General features: G+C 36.3%; 2 protein-coding genes across 5 annotated transcripts; both read left to right on the top strand.

Moving 5' to 3' along the window:
* The first annotated feature begins 229 nt into the window (after window positions 1-229).
* On the top strand, window positions 230-1,630 carry LOC137710172 (U-box domain-containing protein 33-like). The gene is made up of 5 exons (XM_068449119.1): window positions 230-557; window positions 774-892; window positions 996-1,108; window positions 1,302-1,365; window positions 1,481-1,630. Exons 1-5 carry the CDS (start codon window positions 230-232, stop codon window positions 1,628-1,630), a joined length of 774 nt encoding a protein of 257 aa, XP_068305220.1.
* Window positions 1,631-3,093: 1,463 nt separating this feature from the next.
* On the top strand, window positions 3,094-7,250 carry LOC137710572 (DEAD-box ATP-dependent RNA helicase 30-like). 4 transcript variants are annotated; one of them, XM_068449637.1, is made up of 10 exons: window positions 3,094-3,313; window positions 3,449-4,083; window positions 4,189-4,368; window positions 4,462-4,623; window positions 4,695-4,849; window positions 5,206-5,298; window positions 5,408-5,493; window positions 5,589-5,815; window positions 6,599-6,829; window positions 6,928-7,250. In XM_068449637.1, exons 1-10 carry the CDS (start codon window positions 3,258-3,260, stop codon window positions 7,029-7,031), a joined length of 1,929 nt encoding a protein of 642 aa, XP_068305738.1. In that variant the 5' UTR covers window positions 3,094-3,257; the 3' UTR covers window positions 7,032-7,250. The 4 variants fall into 4 exon arrangements, 1 of the variants encoding a protein (XP_068305738.1); XR_011064982.1 differs by lacking the exon at window positions 6,928-7,250 and having other exon boundaries at window positions 5,589-6,517; window positions 6,599-6,738; XR_011064983.1 differs by lacking the exon at window positions 6,928-7,250 and having other exon boundaries at window positions 5,589-6,456; window positions 6,599-6,736.
* Window positions 7,251-18,614: the final 11,364 nt, after the last annotated feature.

The following is an 18,614-nucleotide window of genomic DNA, read 5'->3' on the forward strand; positions in this document are numbered from 1 at the left end:
GGAGGAGAAGAAGACCAAAAAGTTGGATTTCTTTTGCACCAATTGGCACCTAATTAAGCAACGACTCTTTGACAAAATGGAATCTCTCCTTTTGTTCCCTTTTCTATTGGTGCCTTGATAGCAACGACATTTTCACTATAAAACTACCTCGTTTCTGGCATTTAATCTTGTTATTTTCGCTTCCTATCATCTCATTGTCTTCAACTTTGTGTTCACTTTACTTCTAGTCATGTACGCCTCGAGGGAAGATGAAGATTATGTTCCGAGGGAAGCCAAGGAATTTTACAAGATTTACGTTAAAGCAGGCGCGTTGTCGCCGGAGATTGTAAAGAATCCGGAGATTGTGAAGAATCGGGAGATACAAGAAGAGGATAGCGAGAGTCCTATTTTCACAGAAAGGACTAGCAAACATGTAGTCGTCAACGATGTTTATGTTGCTGTTGGCAAAGATGACACAGATGTTCTGAAATGGACGCTTGAGAATGCTGCTTCCTCCGGTAGTACTCGGGTTTTTCTTGTCCATGTCTTCCCTCCGGTCACCCACGTCCCTACACCCGGTAACACCAGTTCACCTGTTAAAGTTTTTCTTGTCCATGTCTGTCCATGCAGTCTATTATATTTATGGGATTCTGATCAAACGCTTCATGCATTCATCAAATATCTTTTTTCGGGTTCGGATATGTGATCAAACCACCATGTATACATCAAATTGTTTTTCCTGATCACCAATCCTTAGTAATGTCTCGTGTTTTCCTGTCATAAAACGTTGATAGTTGGAAGGTTAGCAAGGAGCCAATTAAACGAAGATCAAGTGCGATTATATGTTAAAGAAGAGAGTAACAAGAGGAGCAACCTCTTGCAGAAATACGTGAACTTGTGCAATGATGCTAAGGTATGGATTCTACTCCCCCCGTACCGCGTAGTTCATGTTTTCAAACAGCAAAGTTCCATGTAATTGGTGATGATGAAAACTTCTGCTTTCAATGTGACTGCAGGTAACAGCGGAAACAATACTCCACGAGAGCAATTGCACAGAAGAATCAATTCTTAATCTTATTCCTGCTCTTAGCATTACTCACCTTGTCATAGGAACAAAAAGGCATTCAAGGTGCGTAGCAGCGCAGGCCAGTTATTTCTTTTTCCCGGCATGAATTTATCATAAAGACGAGACTCATGTGGGAATCATCTGTATTAGTAGGTCTTATATGAGAGATGCGATCAACAATGTGTTCAGTAGGTATATTACATCCAAAGCAGTGTGAATTAGCATTCAATTAACGGGGTTGAATTATGTTGTGTAGGCGAGAGAGAAAACAATTGTCGTTAGGAGAATTTGTTAAGAACAATGCACCGGGCTTTTGTGAGGTTAGCATCATTCATAAAGGCAATGAGGTGGAGGTCAATCAACAAGTAGATGGTCCAAAAAAGCCAGAAAATACTCGTCACTACGAAAAAACCCTTCTCTTTTCATGCTTTCCAGGCAAGTTCAATTCAGAAATCTACTATTTTTACATATACAGGCTACACATATATTGCCATCAGGTTTTGCAGTATAGTCTCCGAAATGAATCTCTCGCTCACTCTCAAATTTTTCGGATGGACAGTTTGCGGGAAGGCCAAGATTTCTTAATATCAACCTCAAAAAGCTGTGACAGAGATGAAACAAACTCAGCTATGCATTATGGGACAATGGGAAGACTACATACTCAAGAGATGATGAAGTGGAAAACTCGAAAGCTAGCCAGCTGAAAATGCACTACTGGTATTGTCATGTTAGTCTACAATAATTCTAGTCTCATACGCGGTAATGAGATGAGCTCGGAATCAGAGTTAAGAACGCAAAACGATTGAAGATTGAAGATTGAAGAAAAACAACGGAGGATGTCAAATTTATAACTGAAACCAAACATTATTTTATGATGTAGAGATTATGTAAGAGTGAAATGAGTTCACATCTTCTATTTAAATTTCTAATGTCGATATTTATCATTATAACTTTGTTGATAAATTCATATGAATTGTCCACGATGTGTTCTCATGTTTCTGAAAATGTCGTATTACAACTCCGAATGGTTTCCAGCTGCTAAATAATTACAAGAAACAGCAGGCAGCCCAAAAACGACATGGCAACAAGCCATGGATGAGGAGAAAGAACGCCTGTTAGTCAGATACAAACGAGGACATATTATGCAGTCAAGGACAGGAGGAAATATACAATAAAAAGAAGCACATAAGGAGAACAAGAAGAAAAAGCTAAAGCTCACACCAGTGGTGGATCCAACATGGGGTCAATGGCGGCCGGAAAAATTGCCTCAGATGAAATCGTGGTCGTCCGGCTGGTGGTAACCACTTCGTGCACAAGGCTTGCCTTGCAGTGGCCATGTTTTCTCCTAGTCAATTTAAACAGGCTTATGTGACATGTTCTTTTCTTTCATTGCCTTAGATTTGGGCTAACCATTAAAGGTGTTTTCGGTGTTTTCTGTGCGTTGAAACTATAATACAAAATTACATCATACCATGTTGTGAATTAATCACAACCCGAACCAATAAAAGTTGAAGTTGTATTATAAAATTAATTAACAATATAAAAAATAACTAAAGTACTTACAAGCATATGCAAATGGGGAAAATGAACACGAAATTGCTAATCCCAACCTTTCACGCAGTAATAGTAGTGAGGCGTATGGTAAAAACGAGTCGGGTTTAATCTCATTAAAACTAATTTTAAACTGCACGAAACAAGAGACTGGACAATAACTAAGTCCATCCTAACTAATCCTAACTAAGGAGGCCAAACAGACGGGGCTTTAGATTAATCTGACGATATGTTAGTCCTTGCTTTACGTAGCATCACTGTTTTATATATATATATATATATATTAAGTACATCAATATTTTTACATTAGAAGAATCAGTTAATGAGCAGTTTAATTTGGTACCGAATTCGTCAGTTACGAGACTCGAACATAAACCCTTTAACTTACAAATGATGAAAAATATCATTAGATCGTAGTATTGAATAACCAGTGTTATACATTTGAAAAATAAAAAAGATTTCAACCACTTGTTTAGGACAATTGGTGTACCGATCGTGTTTGGGGAACACCAAAAGACTTTGGCCGCTTCGAAACAAAAGACCAGAGCAAAACTTAAATCCAAAATTCCCAATTTGGCTTTCTTCTCCCTTACGGTTTTCAGAAACCCTGACAGATCAGAAACCCTAGAACTGCAATCCGACATCTGCAATTCTATCATTGATGTACGCCTCCGACAACCGATACGCCGACGTCAACTCCTACCGTGAGCGCCGCAGGTACTAAATACCCCCCAAAGTCCATAGCTTTCTGATTCAGATCCCTGCTTCTAACTTTTCCTCAATTTCGATTCAAGTCTTATGTTATGAAGTTTTTTAATTTATGTTTGGTTTTATGTAATTGTGCATCTGCAGTGACCTAATGGGTCCAGCGCCTGCGGTGGCGCCACAGGCAGGCACCGCCTATGGCCGTGGCGGTGGGGCAGCTCCGTATGGGGGCCCGCCGGCTGCGGTTGCTTCATATTCGGCAAGGGTGGGTGGACCGACATCGGGTCCAGGAGACTTTAATGGGTACCCGCCGTTCCAGCCCCCTTCCGAGCGGTTCAATATCGGCCAAGGTGGTGGTAATGGGAGCTTTGGTGGTAGAGCATCGAATGGTCATGTTGGTGGTGGAAGGGGTCGTGGTGGTATTGGTGGTGGTGGGAGATTTGGTGGCGGTGGCAGGGGTTTTGATGGAGGCCGTGGTGGCGGTAGGAGCTTTGGTGGTATTCGTGGTGGAGGTGCGGGGTTTGGCGGTGGGCGTGGAGTTGGTGGAAGAGGAGGAGGTAGGCATGGTGGCTCGTCAAGAGGAGACTTGGATAATATTATGCTTCCCAAGCAAGATTTTGGAAACTTGGTACCTTTTGAGAAGAACTTCCATGCTGAAAGTCCTTCTGTGAGGGCAATGTCAGAACATGATGTTATGGTGTATCGTACGAGGCGGGAGATTACCACCGAAGGGCATGATATCCCAAAACCGATTCAGATGTTTGAGGATGCAAATTTCCCTGGTATTTCCTTGCCGATGAATGCTACATTATTTATTTATTTTTATTTTTTAATTGAAATTTTCTTCTTGTGCTAGTAGCTTACATTGGTGTAATATGATGTGTTAGATTACTGCCTAGAGGTGATTGCGAAATTGGGTTTTGTTGAACCAACACCAATTCAGGCTCAAGGATGGCCAATGGCATTAAAGGGTAGAGATTTAATTGGCATTGCCGAGACTGGTTCTGGTAAGACTTTGTCTTATCTGCTGCCGGCTGTGGTACATATCAGCGCACAGCCTCGGTTAGGTCAGTATTAATTATCATTCCTGTTTAGGTTGCGACTATTTGTTTCCTTGCAATTGACCCTGAATTTGGTTATTCTTTTGTTATAAACTTCAGCTCAGGGAGAAGGTCCTATTGCGTTAGTATTAGCACCTACTCGAGAATTGGCAGTTCAAATTCAAGAGGAAGCTTTAAAATTTAGTTTACGTTCCAATATTAGGAGTACTTGCATTTATGGTGGTGCTCCAAAAGGACCCCAAATACGCGATCTTAAAAGAGGTGTGTATTTACTTATGTCCATTTGGCTGTTCATAAATAGGGGCCTACAGCTAATGTCTTCCATGTGGCAGGGGTTGAGATTGTGATAGCTACGCCTGGCCGACTGATAGATATGTTGGAAGCTCAGCATACAAATTTGCGAAGAGTGACTTACCTAGTTTTAGATGAGGCTGATAGGATGTTGGACATGGGATTTGAGCCGCAGATAAGGAAAATTGTTTCTCAAGTATGTTACTTTACATAATTTCTTCTGCTTCACCGATAATAAGCTGAAAGTTAACTTTTTTGTTTGGTCAAACGGCTAGCAGCTTAACAATAATATTAGTCTTTAAATACAACACATAACTGCTTTAGAAAATTTTGTTATGAAAGTTTGTCAAATATTCTATGACATACAGATGTGCTTGAGCACATGAACTCTGTTACATGAGGGACTTTGCAGAGCACTCTGTAGTTAACCTTTATCTTTCTGCTGATACGATTTTTATGTAAATACGACTTTGGCAACTTATGTAAACACTTGTAGTGTTGTTTGAAAGAAGAACTTAGGAATTGCATTTGAGCAAGTTACTTTTCTTGCAGACCCGACCAGATCGGCAGACATTGTATTGGAGTGCCACGTGGCCAAGGGAGGTTGAAAGTTTGGCAAGGCAGTTTTTACGTAACCCATATAAGGTATCTTTTGTAGATTTAACCATATCAATATGATATTCACATTTCTTGTGCATATTTGTGTCTCTGAATTAAAATGTGATATAACTGACATCAATTGTTTTATAATTAGGTAATCATTGGATCAGCAAGCCTTAAAGCAAACCAATCCATAAACCAAGTTGTTGAAGTTGTGACGGAGGTGGAGAAATACAATAGGTCTGTCTCTTGAGCATAACATCCGGTTACAGTATAAGGGTTGATTTTTATTTTTTATTGGCTTTGTTATGAACTTCAAATTGTTTTGTTGCCAGGCTGATCAAATTGCTCAAAGAAGCGATGGTTGGGAGCCGAATGCTGATTTTTGTGGAGACGAAAAAGGGATGCGACCACGTTACTAAACAATTGAGGATGGATGGATGGCCAGCTCTATCCATCCACGGTGATAAAAACCAGGCCGAAAGAGACTGGGTCTTGGCTGAGTTTAAAAGTGGCAGGAATCCTATAATGACTGCCACTGATGTGGCTGCACGGGGTCTTGGTAGGATCACTGTGTGCTAGAATTCTTAGGTGTTTGGGTCTTGAATTTGAAATATGGCGAGTCGGCCGGCTGCTGTCCAGTTCCTGATGATATAATTTGTGGTTTGGGTGCGAAGGCAGGTGCCATCACATGTGATGATTGGGACTTCAGTTCACTTATCCCTCTGTAAGCATCACGCTTTCTACTTCACTGGGGCTTCATAAGTTGGAATGAGGGGAAATATTAGGTTTCTCGTATCAGTAGAATGTCCCCTGTGATAACTCTTTAGGTGCTTACCTTATTTGAATTTCATGTTACATGGACACAAGGACCAAGGTTTCACTGGTATGACTGGGGTAACTTCCTAATATTGTTTGGTTGGTATGCCATTATACAATGCAAGCCCGTATATTCCATTGGTCTGGAAAGTCTATTTATATACATGGGGCATTGTAAGGATAGTTCTCAATTATTTGCACCAGAGGTTCCTGAAATGTCTCAAGTGTCTAATAAGTAACATGGTTGAAATTATTGCTGCCCATCCACGGTTATGGAGCTGGTTATCCTTGCAGCCCGGTTGACTCACGCATGCTTGTTCATTTGATTGAATATGGGAAACTGGTGGTTGTGGTGAAGCTGCTCCTTATTCCTGCTTAATTAAGGTTACATGATGAATGTGTTGTCTTCAATTTGGTCTCCAGATCTCAGGGGTGCAGGGATAAGGTCGCTTGCAGATTTCTCCATGTTTTGTATGTTGTGCATCGTTTGACCTAACTCCTAACTTTCTGCTGTGTTTTGTTGTAGATGTGAAGGACATAAAATGTGTGATCAATTATGATTTTCCATCAAGCCTTGAGGATTATGTTCACAGGATTGGACGAACTGGACGTGCAGGAGCAGCAGGAACTGCTTTAACTTTTTTCACGCACGCAAATGCAAAATTCACTAGGGATCTAATCAAGATTCTTCAAGAAGCAGGTCAGGTTGTGAGCCCTGCATTGGCTGCAATGGCCCGATCAAGTGGTAGTTTCGGAGGTAGGTTCAGTTTCCTCTTTGGATGTGGTGTCTATATGTATGTACAGTTTTAGTGGGATGGTGAATAATGTGGTCTTCTGTTTTTGGTTTTCAATCAGGATCCGGTGGGAACTTCCGCAATGGAGGACGAGGAGGGTTTGGGAACCGGGGCGTGATTTCTGGTTCAAATACTGTTCCTATCGGGTACAAGAGACCATGGTAGTTTGTGTAGTGTCAGAATTCACCTGGCTAAATTATTTTCTTTTAGTTTGAAACAATGAAAGAAAGAACGTTCGTGTCGAAAACATGCTATTTTTGGTACGATTGATTTGTGTTGCAATATCAAATAGGTGTTTATGTTTATCTGTAAGTTTCTCTGAGAAAAACAGGGACCGAGTTGTAAGATAATTGGAGACGAGTTTTGAGCAAAAGATATTTGAAAGTCATCGTGTCCTCATCCTACATAGTGTAAATAGTACTTCCCTTATAATTAAGGCTGTTTTATGGCTAAATGGTGATGGAGGCTATATGTTTAGGAATCCTCTAAAGTTCAACCATCTATTCCATGTAAAATGTCCCTACTGTGGAGTCTACCAAATAAATAAATATGGAGTGTTGTTATGCTCGCCCGTCTTATTTTCTCACTCACTTTTAATGGAAATTTTAAAATCAAATTTAATTTAATGTAATGTAAAAAGGCTTCAAAAACCTTGTTAAAAATTAGTTCTTTAATATATTCTTTGTAGTAAAAGAAAAAGGAATGGAAAAAAAAATTAAAAAACTTGAAATGAGAAACGAATCACCCAGCAATCTCCCCATTTTCTCTCTTCGTCCCTCACTACTTTTTAACTCTTTCATCCCCCTACGTCTTCTATGAAAAACTTTTCCGTCCACCCCACCCACCTCTTGTTTTCTACTTACTGTTCAAGCCTTCATTCAGAATTGGAATTCAGGAAGAAATATGGACAAGAATCTTAAATCCAGATTTGGTACGGGGAGAAAGAAAGAGAGTGGAACAGAGAAATGAGAGAAAAAAAAAAAGGTGACTTTCCCAGCGGCAAAGAGAAAAGGAGATGTCGTCGTCATATGTGAAGCCTGGTTGTTGCTTTCGACTGAGTTGGACAGGGACGTTCGTAACTGTTCAATTTTCTTAAAATCTCCAAGATTTGTTCTTTATATTTATTTTATTTAGAACTTAAAACTATTAGGGATATTTTAGGAATATAAGTAGGTGGGAAGAGAGTGTTTGATTTTTTAAACTTTTTATCATGAACGAGAATATAACGTGGGTAAGAAAATAATACTATAGGGTGAACATTGTAGCACTCTAAATATGGAACAATGATGTTCTATTCCAATAAAATAATGTCATGATTAAATCTCTCATTATTATTGCATTGTATTATTGACTCAAAACGCCACTTAATAGTGAACCCGTTGCATGTAAGTTGCTTTTATAATTTGGGCGAAGTTCCACCTCCGTTTGCAATCTAAGTACGTTCCTGGTTTAATAATTGTTGTAATTCTGAAATAATCACTTGAGCTAGTTAAGCTAGCAATCGAAAGGCATTTGGGTGGTATATGTGCCCCTATAGAAACCTCCCCCGAACTACAAGGATAAAATCATTATTCGGCCTTGAGGTTTCTCTCCAAAATACACGTGAGTTAGGTGAGTTGGCTAAACGAGTGTAATCGTTCTTGCACCAAAAGTCCGCAGATGTAAAAAATGTTTTCTCGGAAAATAACAAAATGTGGAGGATCCAAGGAAAGACTTGTTTCAAGTTCTACTTTGGTGTTGGATTTTGGTGGCCGGTGTTGGATTTTGGTGCCCCGTGTTGAATTATTGAAGCAATATATATATGAGTGCTTGTGCTTTAATGGGGCCGGGGTGGGGTTTCCACATTTCAACACAGAAAAAAGGCGCGCAAGTTGACTGGTGGTGTCTAGTCAGGATCACTTATATGCTTATAACGGAACGTGATGAGTTGAGAACTCTGCATTTTCCCTCTTTTTTTACAGGTCTTGGTATCGCATCAGGTCTCACTGGGTGTATATATGTGCGTAAGCACCTCTCGTCACGGGACATTACACTTTTTACATTTCTTTCATAGCGCCATTTGTTTTGCTTCGTTTTGTAAATCTTTACATTGACAAAAGTTCGGTTGTCACTAGATGTATGAGTACATGTATTTTTATCTCCCAACGCATAACTATGTATTTTTTTGGATTTTCTTTTTAAGTCTAGAGATGGAAAAAAAAATTGGACTGATAGCCATTTCGTTTTGAATTTTCATTTTTGAAAAATTGAAAAATCGTTTGACAACTACTTTTAATTTTTAGCTTTTCGAAAAAATGAAAATTAAAAACCATAAAGTGAAAACTAGTTCCTTTGAGTTTTCAAAACTAAACGAAAAGCTAAAAACTATGAATGAATTGGTTATCAAACGACCTTGAGTTTTCTTAAGTGCGACATAATATATTTGTTGCTATGATGAGTGATATGTACGCGTGTGTAAACATGGTGACACGGCCATACGTCTGCTAGATAGGGACGGGAAAATTGGGAAGGTATATAAGGAGAAGACAAGGACGGAAAAGAATAGAAAGAAGACAACTACAAGAGTGGAAGAAAGAAGACGACTACGTCAAGTTAGCTGGCTTCCTGTTTGATTAGGAGGCAGGTAGAGGTAGGTAAGGTTTTGTGGATGTATATAACTATAGATAGAGTTCCATTTACAAATATCTAAACTAAAATATCCTTGTTTTCTTCCAAATGACCCCTCAAATTTGTATGTAATGTCAAATATGTATTGAACTTCGGTGTTTTCTCTTGTGGTAGTTTCAGGATTTTAATATTGGGGATTCTTAGTGTAAGAGATTCAATATTTTAAGATTGTAATACAGCGTGCGCATCCCCTAAACTTTTTGCAATGTGACATTTCGTTGGGCATTTGGTGTGCTTGTCGTCTTTTGCCGAATTTTGTCTGGCGCTTGCCTATAGATATCGACATCTGTTGAGTTCTTTCAAGAACCCCCTGCCTGAGTTATGTAAGGCATTTCATTGAACATGTTATGGGTACAAAAGGGTCATGTACTAGATTTTTGAAGGGTCCTAAAAGGACATTCGCCAACGTTTTTCTTTGCCTCTAGTGAGTTTTGGAACCACCTTAGTTTCAATGTGGATCTGCCTTTGAATATACGTACTTTAACGTGGGGAGTACATACTTGTTCTAAAATATGTTTGTAGTAAGTAGGTTAACGTATGCATTGAACTTCATCAGTACCAAAAATCTCTACAATACATACATGCATGACGCACTGATATTGTCTTGTTAGAATATAGAATTAGGGTTAGGGTTTGGTGGTGCATGCACACGTCAACAATATTTATGCTTTCAAGTAGCAATGGTGGCCGGGCAAGCCAAACCACTCGTGTTGGAGTCCCTAGCTAGCTAGTTCCTAATGTTGAGGGCTGATGTTTCACTAGTGCTTCTTTATATGTCGAGTGATTTTCAGCCATTTTCTCTGGATGTGACTTTTATTGCTGCAAACCCTAGTTATGCTTGATGCTCATGTGCACACACATATGCATGTGTGTGTGTGTGTTATCTTAAAATGCAGATCCATCTCAGACCGTAAATAAATTATAAATTAAAATAAACGAAGGGACATGATCCTTTCCGGCTCATAATAAATGAAAGGCCATGATCCATGATCTATCCATCTATATAGATATAATGCGATGCTCTTTCCAACAGTCTCCATATACATACAAAATCTATGTTGAGAAAGGAAAGGGATCATTGGGATGGACACTACTCAGCACGATCAACTCTCTCAATGGTATTGCTAGGGTCAATTATGGATAATCATGAGCTGGAAAATAGAGTATTTATACTCACCTTCCTATTTATCATTGTTAGAAGAGTTTAAATTTTAAAATGGGATTTTATCACAAATGATTTCTGAAATTGACCCTCACTATCAAGATGGTCCCTAAAATTGAAAATCAATCAATGTAGTCCTTGAAAATAGGTGTTGCAAATCAATGTGATCATTTCGTCACAATTTTGTTAAGTGCTGATGTGGCACATAAATGGGCCCCATAAGTCATTTTTTCTCACAAATGGTCATTGAAATTGACCCACATCTTCAAAATGGTCTCTGAAATTGACACGCTACATCAAAATGATCTCTGAAATTGAAAATTCATCAATGTAGTCTCACAAGTAAGTGTCTCAAATCAATGTAGTCCTTTAGTCACAATTCTATAAAAAAAATGATGTTATATGCTGATGTGACACATAAATGGGTCACACAAGTCTAATTAAATTTAAAAAAAATACAAATAGACTTAATAATTTAATAGTTAATAAAAAAATTGTCAACTCAAAAACCCAGTCCTGCAATCACCCTTGATCCCAGTCCACATTTTCTACCTCCTTCGCTCTTTATTCTCTAAAAAAAATCTCAATACACTCATCTTTACACACTTCGACACCCTTCACCGAATTAAACTTGGATTGAGATCTCCTGTAGTGACAGCTTGGTCGATTGGCAACGACTTTTGGGCCATCACTGTTAATATTTAGGCGATCAACATCCTCACAATCTTAATCTTGAATAGCTTGTTCGGCGCTTCCCTGGTGGTTTGGTGATGCAAAGAATGATGAGTCTGCCTTGAAATAAAGAGATTATAACTGAGGTGCTTCTATTGTTGGTTGAAAACTATTTCCACACTCCCTCTGAGCCCTTTGTTAAGCCTTGTGCCTTTGAGAATTTATAGAAGGTATCTCTCTTCGGAGTAGGCCTTACTATAAGAAAAAAAAAAAATCATTGTGCAAAAAGGTATTTAGACAACTTTTTAAATTAATTATTAAACCCATATCAGCACATATACAGAATTGTGGTGGAATGATCATATTGATTTCGGCACCTACTTTCAAGGACTACATTGATCGATTTTCAATTTCAATGACCATCTTGTTGGTGTGGGTCAATTTCAGGGACCATCTTGATGGTGTGAGTCAATTTGAAGGACCATCTTGATGGAGTGGGTCAATTTCAGGAATCATTTGTGATAAAAACTCGTAAATCTTGTGGGGCTCATTTATATGCCACATCAGCACATAACTGAATTTTTAACAGAATTGTGACGGAATTACCAAATTGATTTGCGACACCTATTTTCAAGGACTATATTGATTGATTTTTAATTTCAGGGACCATTTTGATGGCGATGGTCAATTTAAGAGATCATTTATGATAATTTTTTTTTTAAATTTGTGTTTATCTACTGCACATATCTCGAAAAGTAAACTTATCTAACAGTAATAAATAGAGTAGTGAACATCACCATTCCTTAGAAAGTAGTGAGCAAAAATATTCCCCTAATAAATAATACTTCCCATATTCGCTATCATGCATGATGCATCATCAAACCAAAGTGATTTATGCCGTCTTCTTTTCAGCATAAGCACTCTTTCGTTTAATATTATCTATTAATTTATTTCAATACAATGATTTCAGAAAAAATATAACAAATTGAGGAGATTACAATTGTAAAAAAGAGTGCACAAATCGCTTCTCGGCATTATATATGTGAGTGGTGGTGGTTAATTTAACAAAAAAAAGTGTGCGTGGTTTGTGGTGTGGACAGCATGCACGCATGGAGAGATTGAATAAAACAACACAAAACAAGAAAGGTTTCTCGCCCCTTTGGATCATTGCCTGATAAGCGATCGAAGTGCTCAAATTTGGAGTCATTTGGTAGTAAAATACATGTCAAAACATGACTTAGAAATGTTTTTAGTCATGAAAAAAGTAGTGACCATCTTAGTGGAGCACATCACTATTAAGAGAAAGTGGGGAATGAGCTAGTTTTGGTCTTCATATTGTTTAGTTCCCACAATTCCACTACTAATCCCTTTCCTCTCACATTCCCACAATTCCACTACTCATCTCTTTTCTCTCACATATATAAGAAAGATAAAGACTTCTTAATAAAATATTACATGCCTAATAAGTGATAAGTAATAATTAACGACTAATCACGTATATAGATTTTTTTTTTTGTTCATGGGGTGAGGGTGTGATGCTCCCAATCTAATGGGGTGAAGACGATTAGCTAGGTTAGAGTAATGAGTGGTGCTATCTACAGTATACACACTTATATTTACCTTCAACAAATTTTTTGTAAATTTTTGTTTTTTGATTTTCTTTAATTTATTCAATCTGACGATTAATATTGATAAGGGTGTGTAGGAGATAAAAAAAAAAGTGTAGATAATAGATAGCACTAGCGTAGTATAATTTTATCGATTTCCTTTTACAATTCAAATTCACGTTGTGTGAATACAATTGTAGCCGTTAGATCGCTGCAGTCGTCGTTATCAATCTATTGGATCATCATGCTACATACAAGATCTCTAGTGGTTCAAACAGTAAAATTAAAAATAAGAAAAATGTGAAGAAAAGGAAATAATTGAGCCATATAAAACACAAACATTAGGATATGGACTTTAAGTGGTGAATCCAACTGTCTATTTTTAAGGTTAAAAAATTAATATTGAAAGAATTGTGCAGAAAGTGAAAGGGAACATGTGAAAGTCATTTATCTATTCTTACGAGCCAGTTAGGGTTAAAATAACTTTTCCAAAATATATTTATTGCCACAAACAATATTTTACATTAATTTAAATTAAAGCATTATAGAGTAGTTTAACTGTTTAAGTGAGCGTGATATCGATATATAATAGGCTGAATTTAATAGCTATAACACTACTGTACAATAGTGTGAGTTTAATACATTCACATCACTCATAAGTTTAATATATTGAAGTCATGAGTTTAATAAATTGGTTTCACACTCAAATTCTCCGACCCATTATAAGAATATGATTTCTACATAAGTTCAATATATTAAGATCACACTGCCTTTTCCGATCTACTTCCTAAGAGGGGAGAGATAATTTGAACCCCTTGCACAATAAGTTGAAGAAGAAGGAAATCCTAATCACCAAAGCACATCACTTTTTAAAGAGCTTATTTAAAAATGTTAAACATACAAATTATAGCTAGTTGTTGACTAATATATATTTTTTGTAGTATATATTTTTTGTAGTATGACTTGGTGGAGGAGGAGGAGGTAGGTGGGGGAAGCTAACTCGGGCGAGCACAGCATGTCATGATGTAGTGGATGTCTAGTAGGCACCACCTGGACCAAGAACATACCTCCAAATAAGTCGATATATTTAATTTGATTAATTTTGATGATGCGAAAGAACAAGGGTCATTACACTCATTAAGTAGAAATCATTTTTTATTAAACAACTAAACGTATCATTTAATTACGTTTGACATTCTTGCGATCTTTTTCACTTTCACGCGATCACTTTCTCACTTTCATGCATGCAGACCACAAGATGCTCCAGCTAGCGAAGTACAATAATACAATTATAAGAATAAACTGCCAACTGACGCTTTAAATTGTTATTTAGTTGAAATCAATGTTCTAAAAGATACTAAGTGCTAGTCGGACAGCGGTTGGGACCTAGTTAGACGGCTAGGTAAGGCCTTGACGGACTAAGTGAATTCAAGTAAATTTATTATATATTATATAAATAAATGCCTATTTATATTTTATAAAATACGTAATTATATTGGGATATATAAATTGTAAAATAAAATGATATATAAATTATAAAGTATTTAAAAAGATTGAAAATATGGGAAACAAAATGAGGGTTCAACAAGTCTCTTACATTTTATTGAAAAAATAAAATGTAAAACGAAAATTATCGATTTTTCTGCATAAGTGAGAATCGCGACCTAGGTGAGTGCCTAGTGGCTTTAGGCAGGGCTAGGCGGACGCCTAAGAAGGTCTAGGCGTCATTTCTTGGTTTTGAAATGCTTATGGATTAATTAGAACGATGACCAGCTGCCTAGCGCCTAAATGGCGCTAGGCGATGATTTTTAGAACAGTGGTTGAAATTGACCCCTTAAACTTTTTTTTTTTTGTGGTAAATTAATCACGTGCAGTGTTTGAAATTAGGGAGTTTTAACGAAAAACACACGGTACTATTCACTTTAACGAAAAACCATATTTTTACACTAAAAAGTCAATCCTGGTACTATTCACTTTACCCTTTATTTTGTCCTTATCATTAAAACTCAAAATTTTCAAACCCTTTTCATTAATTTTCCTTTGAAATTAACTAATTAATTCCTTACTGTCAGCCTCGATGAAATTTCATCCACATTGTTTTATGTTCAGGATCTTGTCCTTGAGTCTACTTTGCTAAACCCTAGAGAACTTTAACTAGCTTGTTAGATTGTTGACCAAAAAAATATAACTAGCTTGTTGGATTCCAAGATAGATCGTAGATCGTACTCTACTCTCCATTTTCCCCATGCATGGATGAAAATCATGAAATGAATGAATTATTTCGCTTTATTAGGTCAAAGAATCAAATAGAGTACAAACATTATTGGCTGAAAAGAAATGAAAATAAAAAACATGAGGGACAAGAATAATTAGTAAAATAAGGATGAGTCCCATCCCTCCAGAGTGGGACTTGGGCCCTCCCCCTAATCAACTTCAAACCACATTATCATCTCATGAATCATGTCCTTCTTCACTCCTTGTACGTACCAAGATGTACAGCCTAAAGGGGAAGCACTTATACAAAACAAGAAAATGGACGGCTATCCCTCACCATTCATTTATTCATTTGCATATAAAAATGGCCGAATTCAAGCTAATAAAGTTTTTCGCCTTACAAGAGTTGGGGAGGAACGTTTATTTCACGCAATCTTATTCTTATTTTGCATAAAAATTATTTCTAAAACTCGAACCCGTGATCTTTTGATTATAAAGGAGCAACATTTTCATCGCGCTAATACTTGCCCTCATTCATTCATTCGTACATACCTAAGCAAAAATTATGTGGCAAATTTTTTATTTAAATGTTACCAAAAGCACATTTGAGAGACCGTATTGTACCATCTCCTTATTATAAGTCAATTTTGTACGTATTAATGATATAGTATATTTTCCATTTGATTATATATTTGGTTTGCTTTTCTCAATTATTTGTATTTCATTCGGCTTTATTTAGTTTGTACGTATGATGCGATCGAACTCATTGTCTCATAACTTTGGATGCATAACTAAATGTTCTTAACAACTTAACTACAAATTCGTCCACCTTTACAATAGCATGCATTTAAATCCTATTTTTCTCAATATTATTTGTATAAATAGATTCCATAAAAACTTTGATTATTTGAATTCATTTTTCAAATTGGAAATAAAATAAAATCTAGGGCCACCTTATCTTTCTCTCTTGGTTGTTTTTTTTCCCCGAAAAAGAGGCTACAATATTAGTTTAGATTATCTTGTTAAGATCCTTTGTATACAAACCAAAAAATAGGTAAAATCAAGCTCCTAGAAGGATAGACGATGAAGCACGTGCAACACATGAAGCACGTGCGCCGGATAAGTCACGAGTTTAGGTTTGCCTTTCCCGTGAGTCATGACAATGTTTTAAGTAATTAACACAATTTAAGCTGCATATCATCAAAATTTGGGGTCCATGTTGGATGAATTTCTTCCTGTGATCGAATTTTGATGTGATAATTTTCAACTTTGGACACACAATAATCAACCCGGCATTTGAAATTTGAAAACCCGAAAGTTCGAATTTTTCTAGAGCATAACTTGGATGTACCTAAATTTTTTGAAGTGAGGGAAGACACGTAGACAATACAAATGGAGTAACATAGAGTACGTGTAGCAGTTAGGTTTCACAGATGAGGCAACTTACTCTATTACCATGAAAAAATTAAAATTTCATTATAAAATCATATGAGATCACATGCAAAGTTCATTATTTTTCGAATGTGGTATTCATATTTTCAATACGAAATACATTGTGCTTTCTAAGTCTGAAATACCTAAAATGATTCCTTCATGAATAAAATGATTCCTTCATGAAAGCCACTTTATTGCTTATTGTGGTATTATATAATAGTTTTTTCATGAGGTCCAAAAATTTGAGTTGTTGGCAAGTGGCCCTGTGGGTGGGTAGGAATGTTGTCTTGCATCACAACGTGGGTTCGAACTCCGTCGGCTTCCTAATGATAGATTTGTTAGATTAGATGTTAGATTAGGGAATCGACGGGGTTCAAACCACACAGTGGTGCAAGGGCAACACTCCTCTCCACCATTGTGGTAGAGGGCCACTTGCTCTTATTTTCCAACTTTAATTAAATATCTTGATTTATGCATCTTTATAGAAAATTTTAATTTGAATATCTAAATATGAAAATCTAACTACTTTCATAAATAATAGTTAAAAGAAAATTTATATGCTATATCCATAGGTCGTTAAAATACATTTAACATGTGATGGAAGTATCTATGAAAATAAATAAAAATTAATCTTCCTATAATCCATGAAAATAGTTCAAATAAATTTCATCTTCCATGCATTTATAAATCCATATTAGTATATATGCTGATTTATATAGTACTTACAACATAGATTAGTCAACACAGTTAACATGTGATGGGGCAAAACAAACAATTGAGATGTAAATTAGGAGGAAAAAAAAATGAGAAATAATATTTAATTCTTATATTGATCCTAAATTGAGTAAAAGATAAACCGATAAATAAAGGTGATATCTATCACAATTTAATAAAAAGATATTTATCACAATTTACTGAAAAGATAATTTAAAAAAAAGTTGATATTGATAATCCGTGAATGGACCTAACCCAACAAAGTGGAGTAAACAAAAAAATAACTCACAAAATTGAACTTATATGAAGTTTATTCTATAATTCTAATTAATCTCTTGTTCCTTGTTTTATGAACCTATGGGTATGAAGATTCAACCTGAGTGATATATAGTAAATAATTAACAATAAAAATATTGTTTTTTTTTTTTTTTAACTTTGGGTGGTAAGTACAATTGTAGGTGTCAATAACAACAATCCAAAAAAAAGGATTTGTGAAAGGTAGGGGGTCAGATAGGATATATTCCAAAAGGAGAGGGGTCTTATACCAAAAGATGCTAATCTTATGGCCTTATCATGCAAAATATCAAAATATGATTGTTGACCTCAATTGAATGTCCAATTGTCAATTAACGGCAGATCGTCCTATCATCCCCACCGCCCACTTATCTTATTGGTCCTTCTGATAAGTGCCATTAGCTAACGACCCCATGTCCCCTCGCTTTACATAGGAAAAGGTGAAAACTCCAAATCTCTCACTTTAGCCCACTACTCACGTTTACTCTTTATCCATATAAAGAAAGTGAAATAATGAAGAAAAAAAAAGAAAAGAAAAACAATTGCAAAATTTGCTAATTCGGAATTTAATTTGATGAAATTTAATTTGAAAATCATGTTTCGACCTTTCTTGATGTCCTTAATAACCAACAAATGGCAAGTGTTTTTTCTTGTTTGCATGCATTTACAAACATACTTTTTCGCTGTATTCAAATTTATATATATTTTAGTATGTTATCTAATATCTTAATATATAATAACATGTTAAATTTCTACCTATTCCTTTGTTCGATATTAATATAATAATTTGAAACTCTCACCTTTTTTTTAATACTGGTAATTTTTAAATTATATTTTCTCAAGTTGCAAATTATAATCGGAGAGAACGATTAACAATTATTGTAAAGTTATGATTACCACAATGAGACTAACCACAAGTGACAAGCAGGATAAAAAGTTACGGAAAGGAATCCTCTTTGGATCCACCCCATCAATCAAACCAGA

Source organism: Pyrus communis, chromosome 12, assembly GCF_963583255.1.
Source record: "Pyrus communis chromosome 12, drPyrComm1.1, whole genome shotgun sequence".
Classification (NCBI taxonomy): domain Eukaryota; kingdom Viridiplantae; phylum Streptophyta; class Magnoliopsida; order Rosales; family Rosaceae; genus Pyrus; species Pyrus communis.

Bases quoted from the DNA above. Each gene is read 5' to 3' on its own strand.
- LOC137710172 (XM_068449119.1), top strand. From the start codon at position 230: ATGTACGCCTCGAGGGAAGATGAAGATTATGTTCCGAGGGAAGCCAAG. The intron at 558-773 runs GTAACACCAGTT...AAACGTTGATAG, and splicing joins CACCCACGTCCCTACACCCG to TTGGAAGGTTAGCAAGGAGC. The intron at 1,366-1,480 runs GTTAGCATCATT...CATGCTTTCCAG, and splicing joins ATGCACCGGGCTTTTGTGAG to GCAAGTTCAATTCAGAAATC.
- LOC137710572 (XM_068449637.1), top strand. From the start codon at position 3,258: ATGTACGCCTCCGACAACCGATACGCCGACGTCAACTCCTACCGTGAG. The intron at 4,850-5,205 runs GTATGTTACTTT...CTTTTCTTGCAG, and splicing joins TAAGGAAAATTGTTTCTCAA to ACCCGACCAGATCGGCAGAC. The intron at 6,830-6,927 runs GTAGGTTCAGTT...GTTTTCAATCAG, and splicing joins ATCAAGTGGTAGTTTCGGAG to GATCCGGTGGGAACTTCCGC.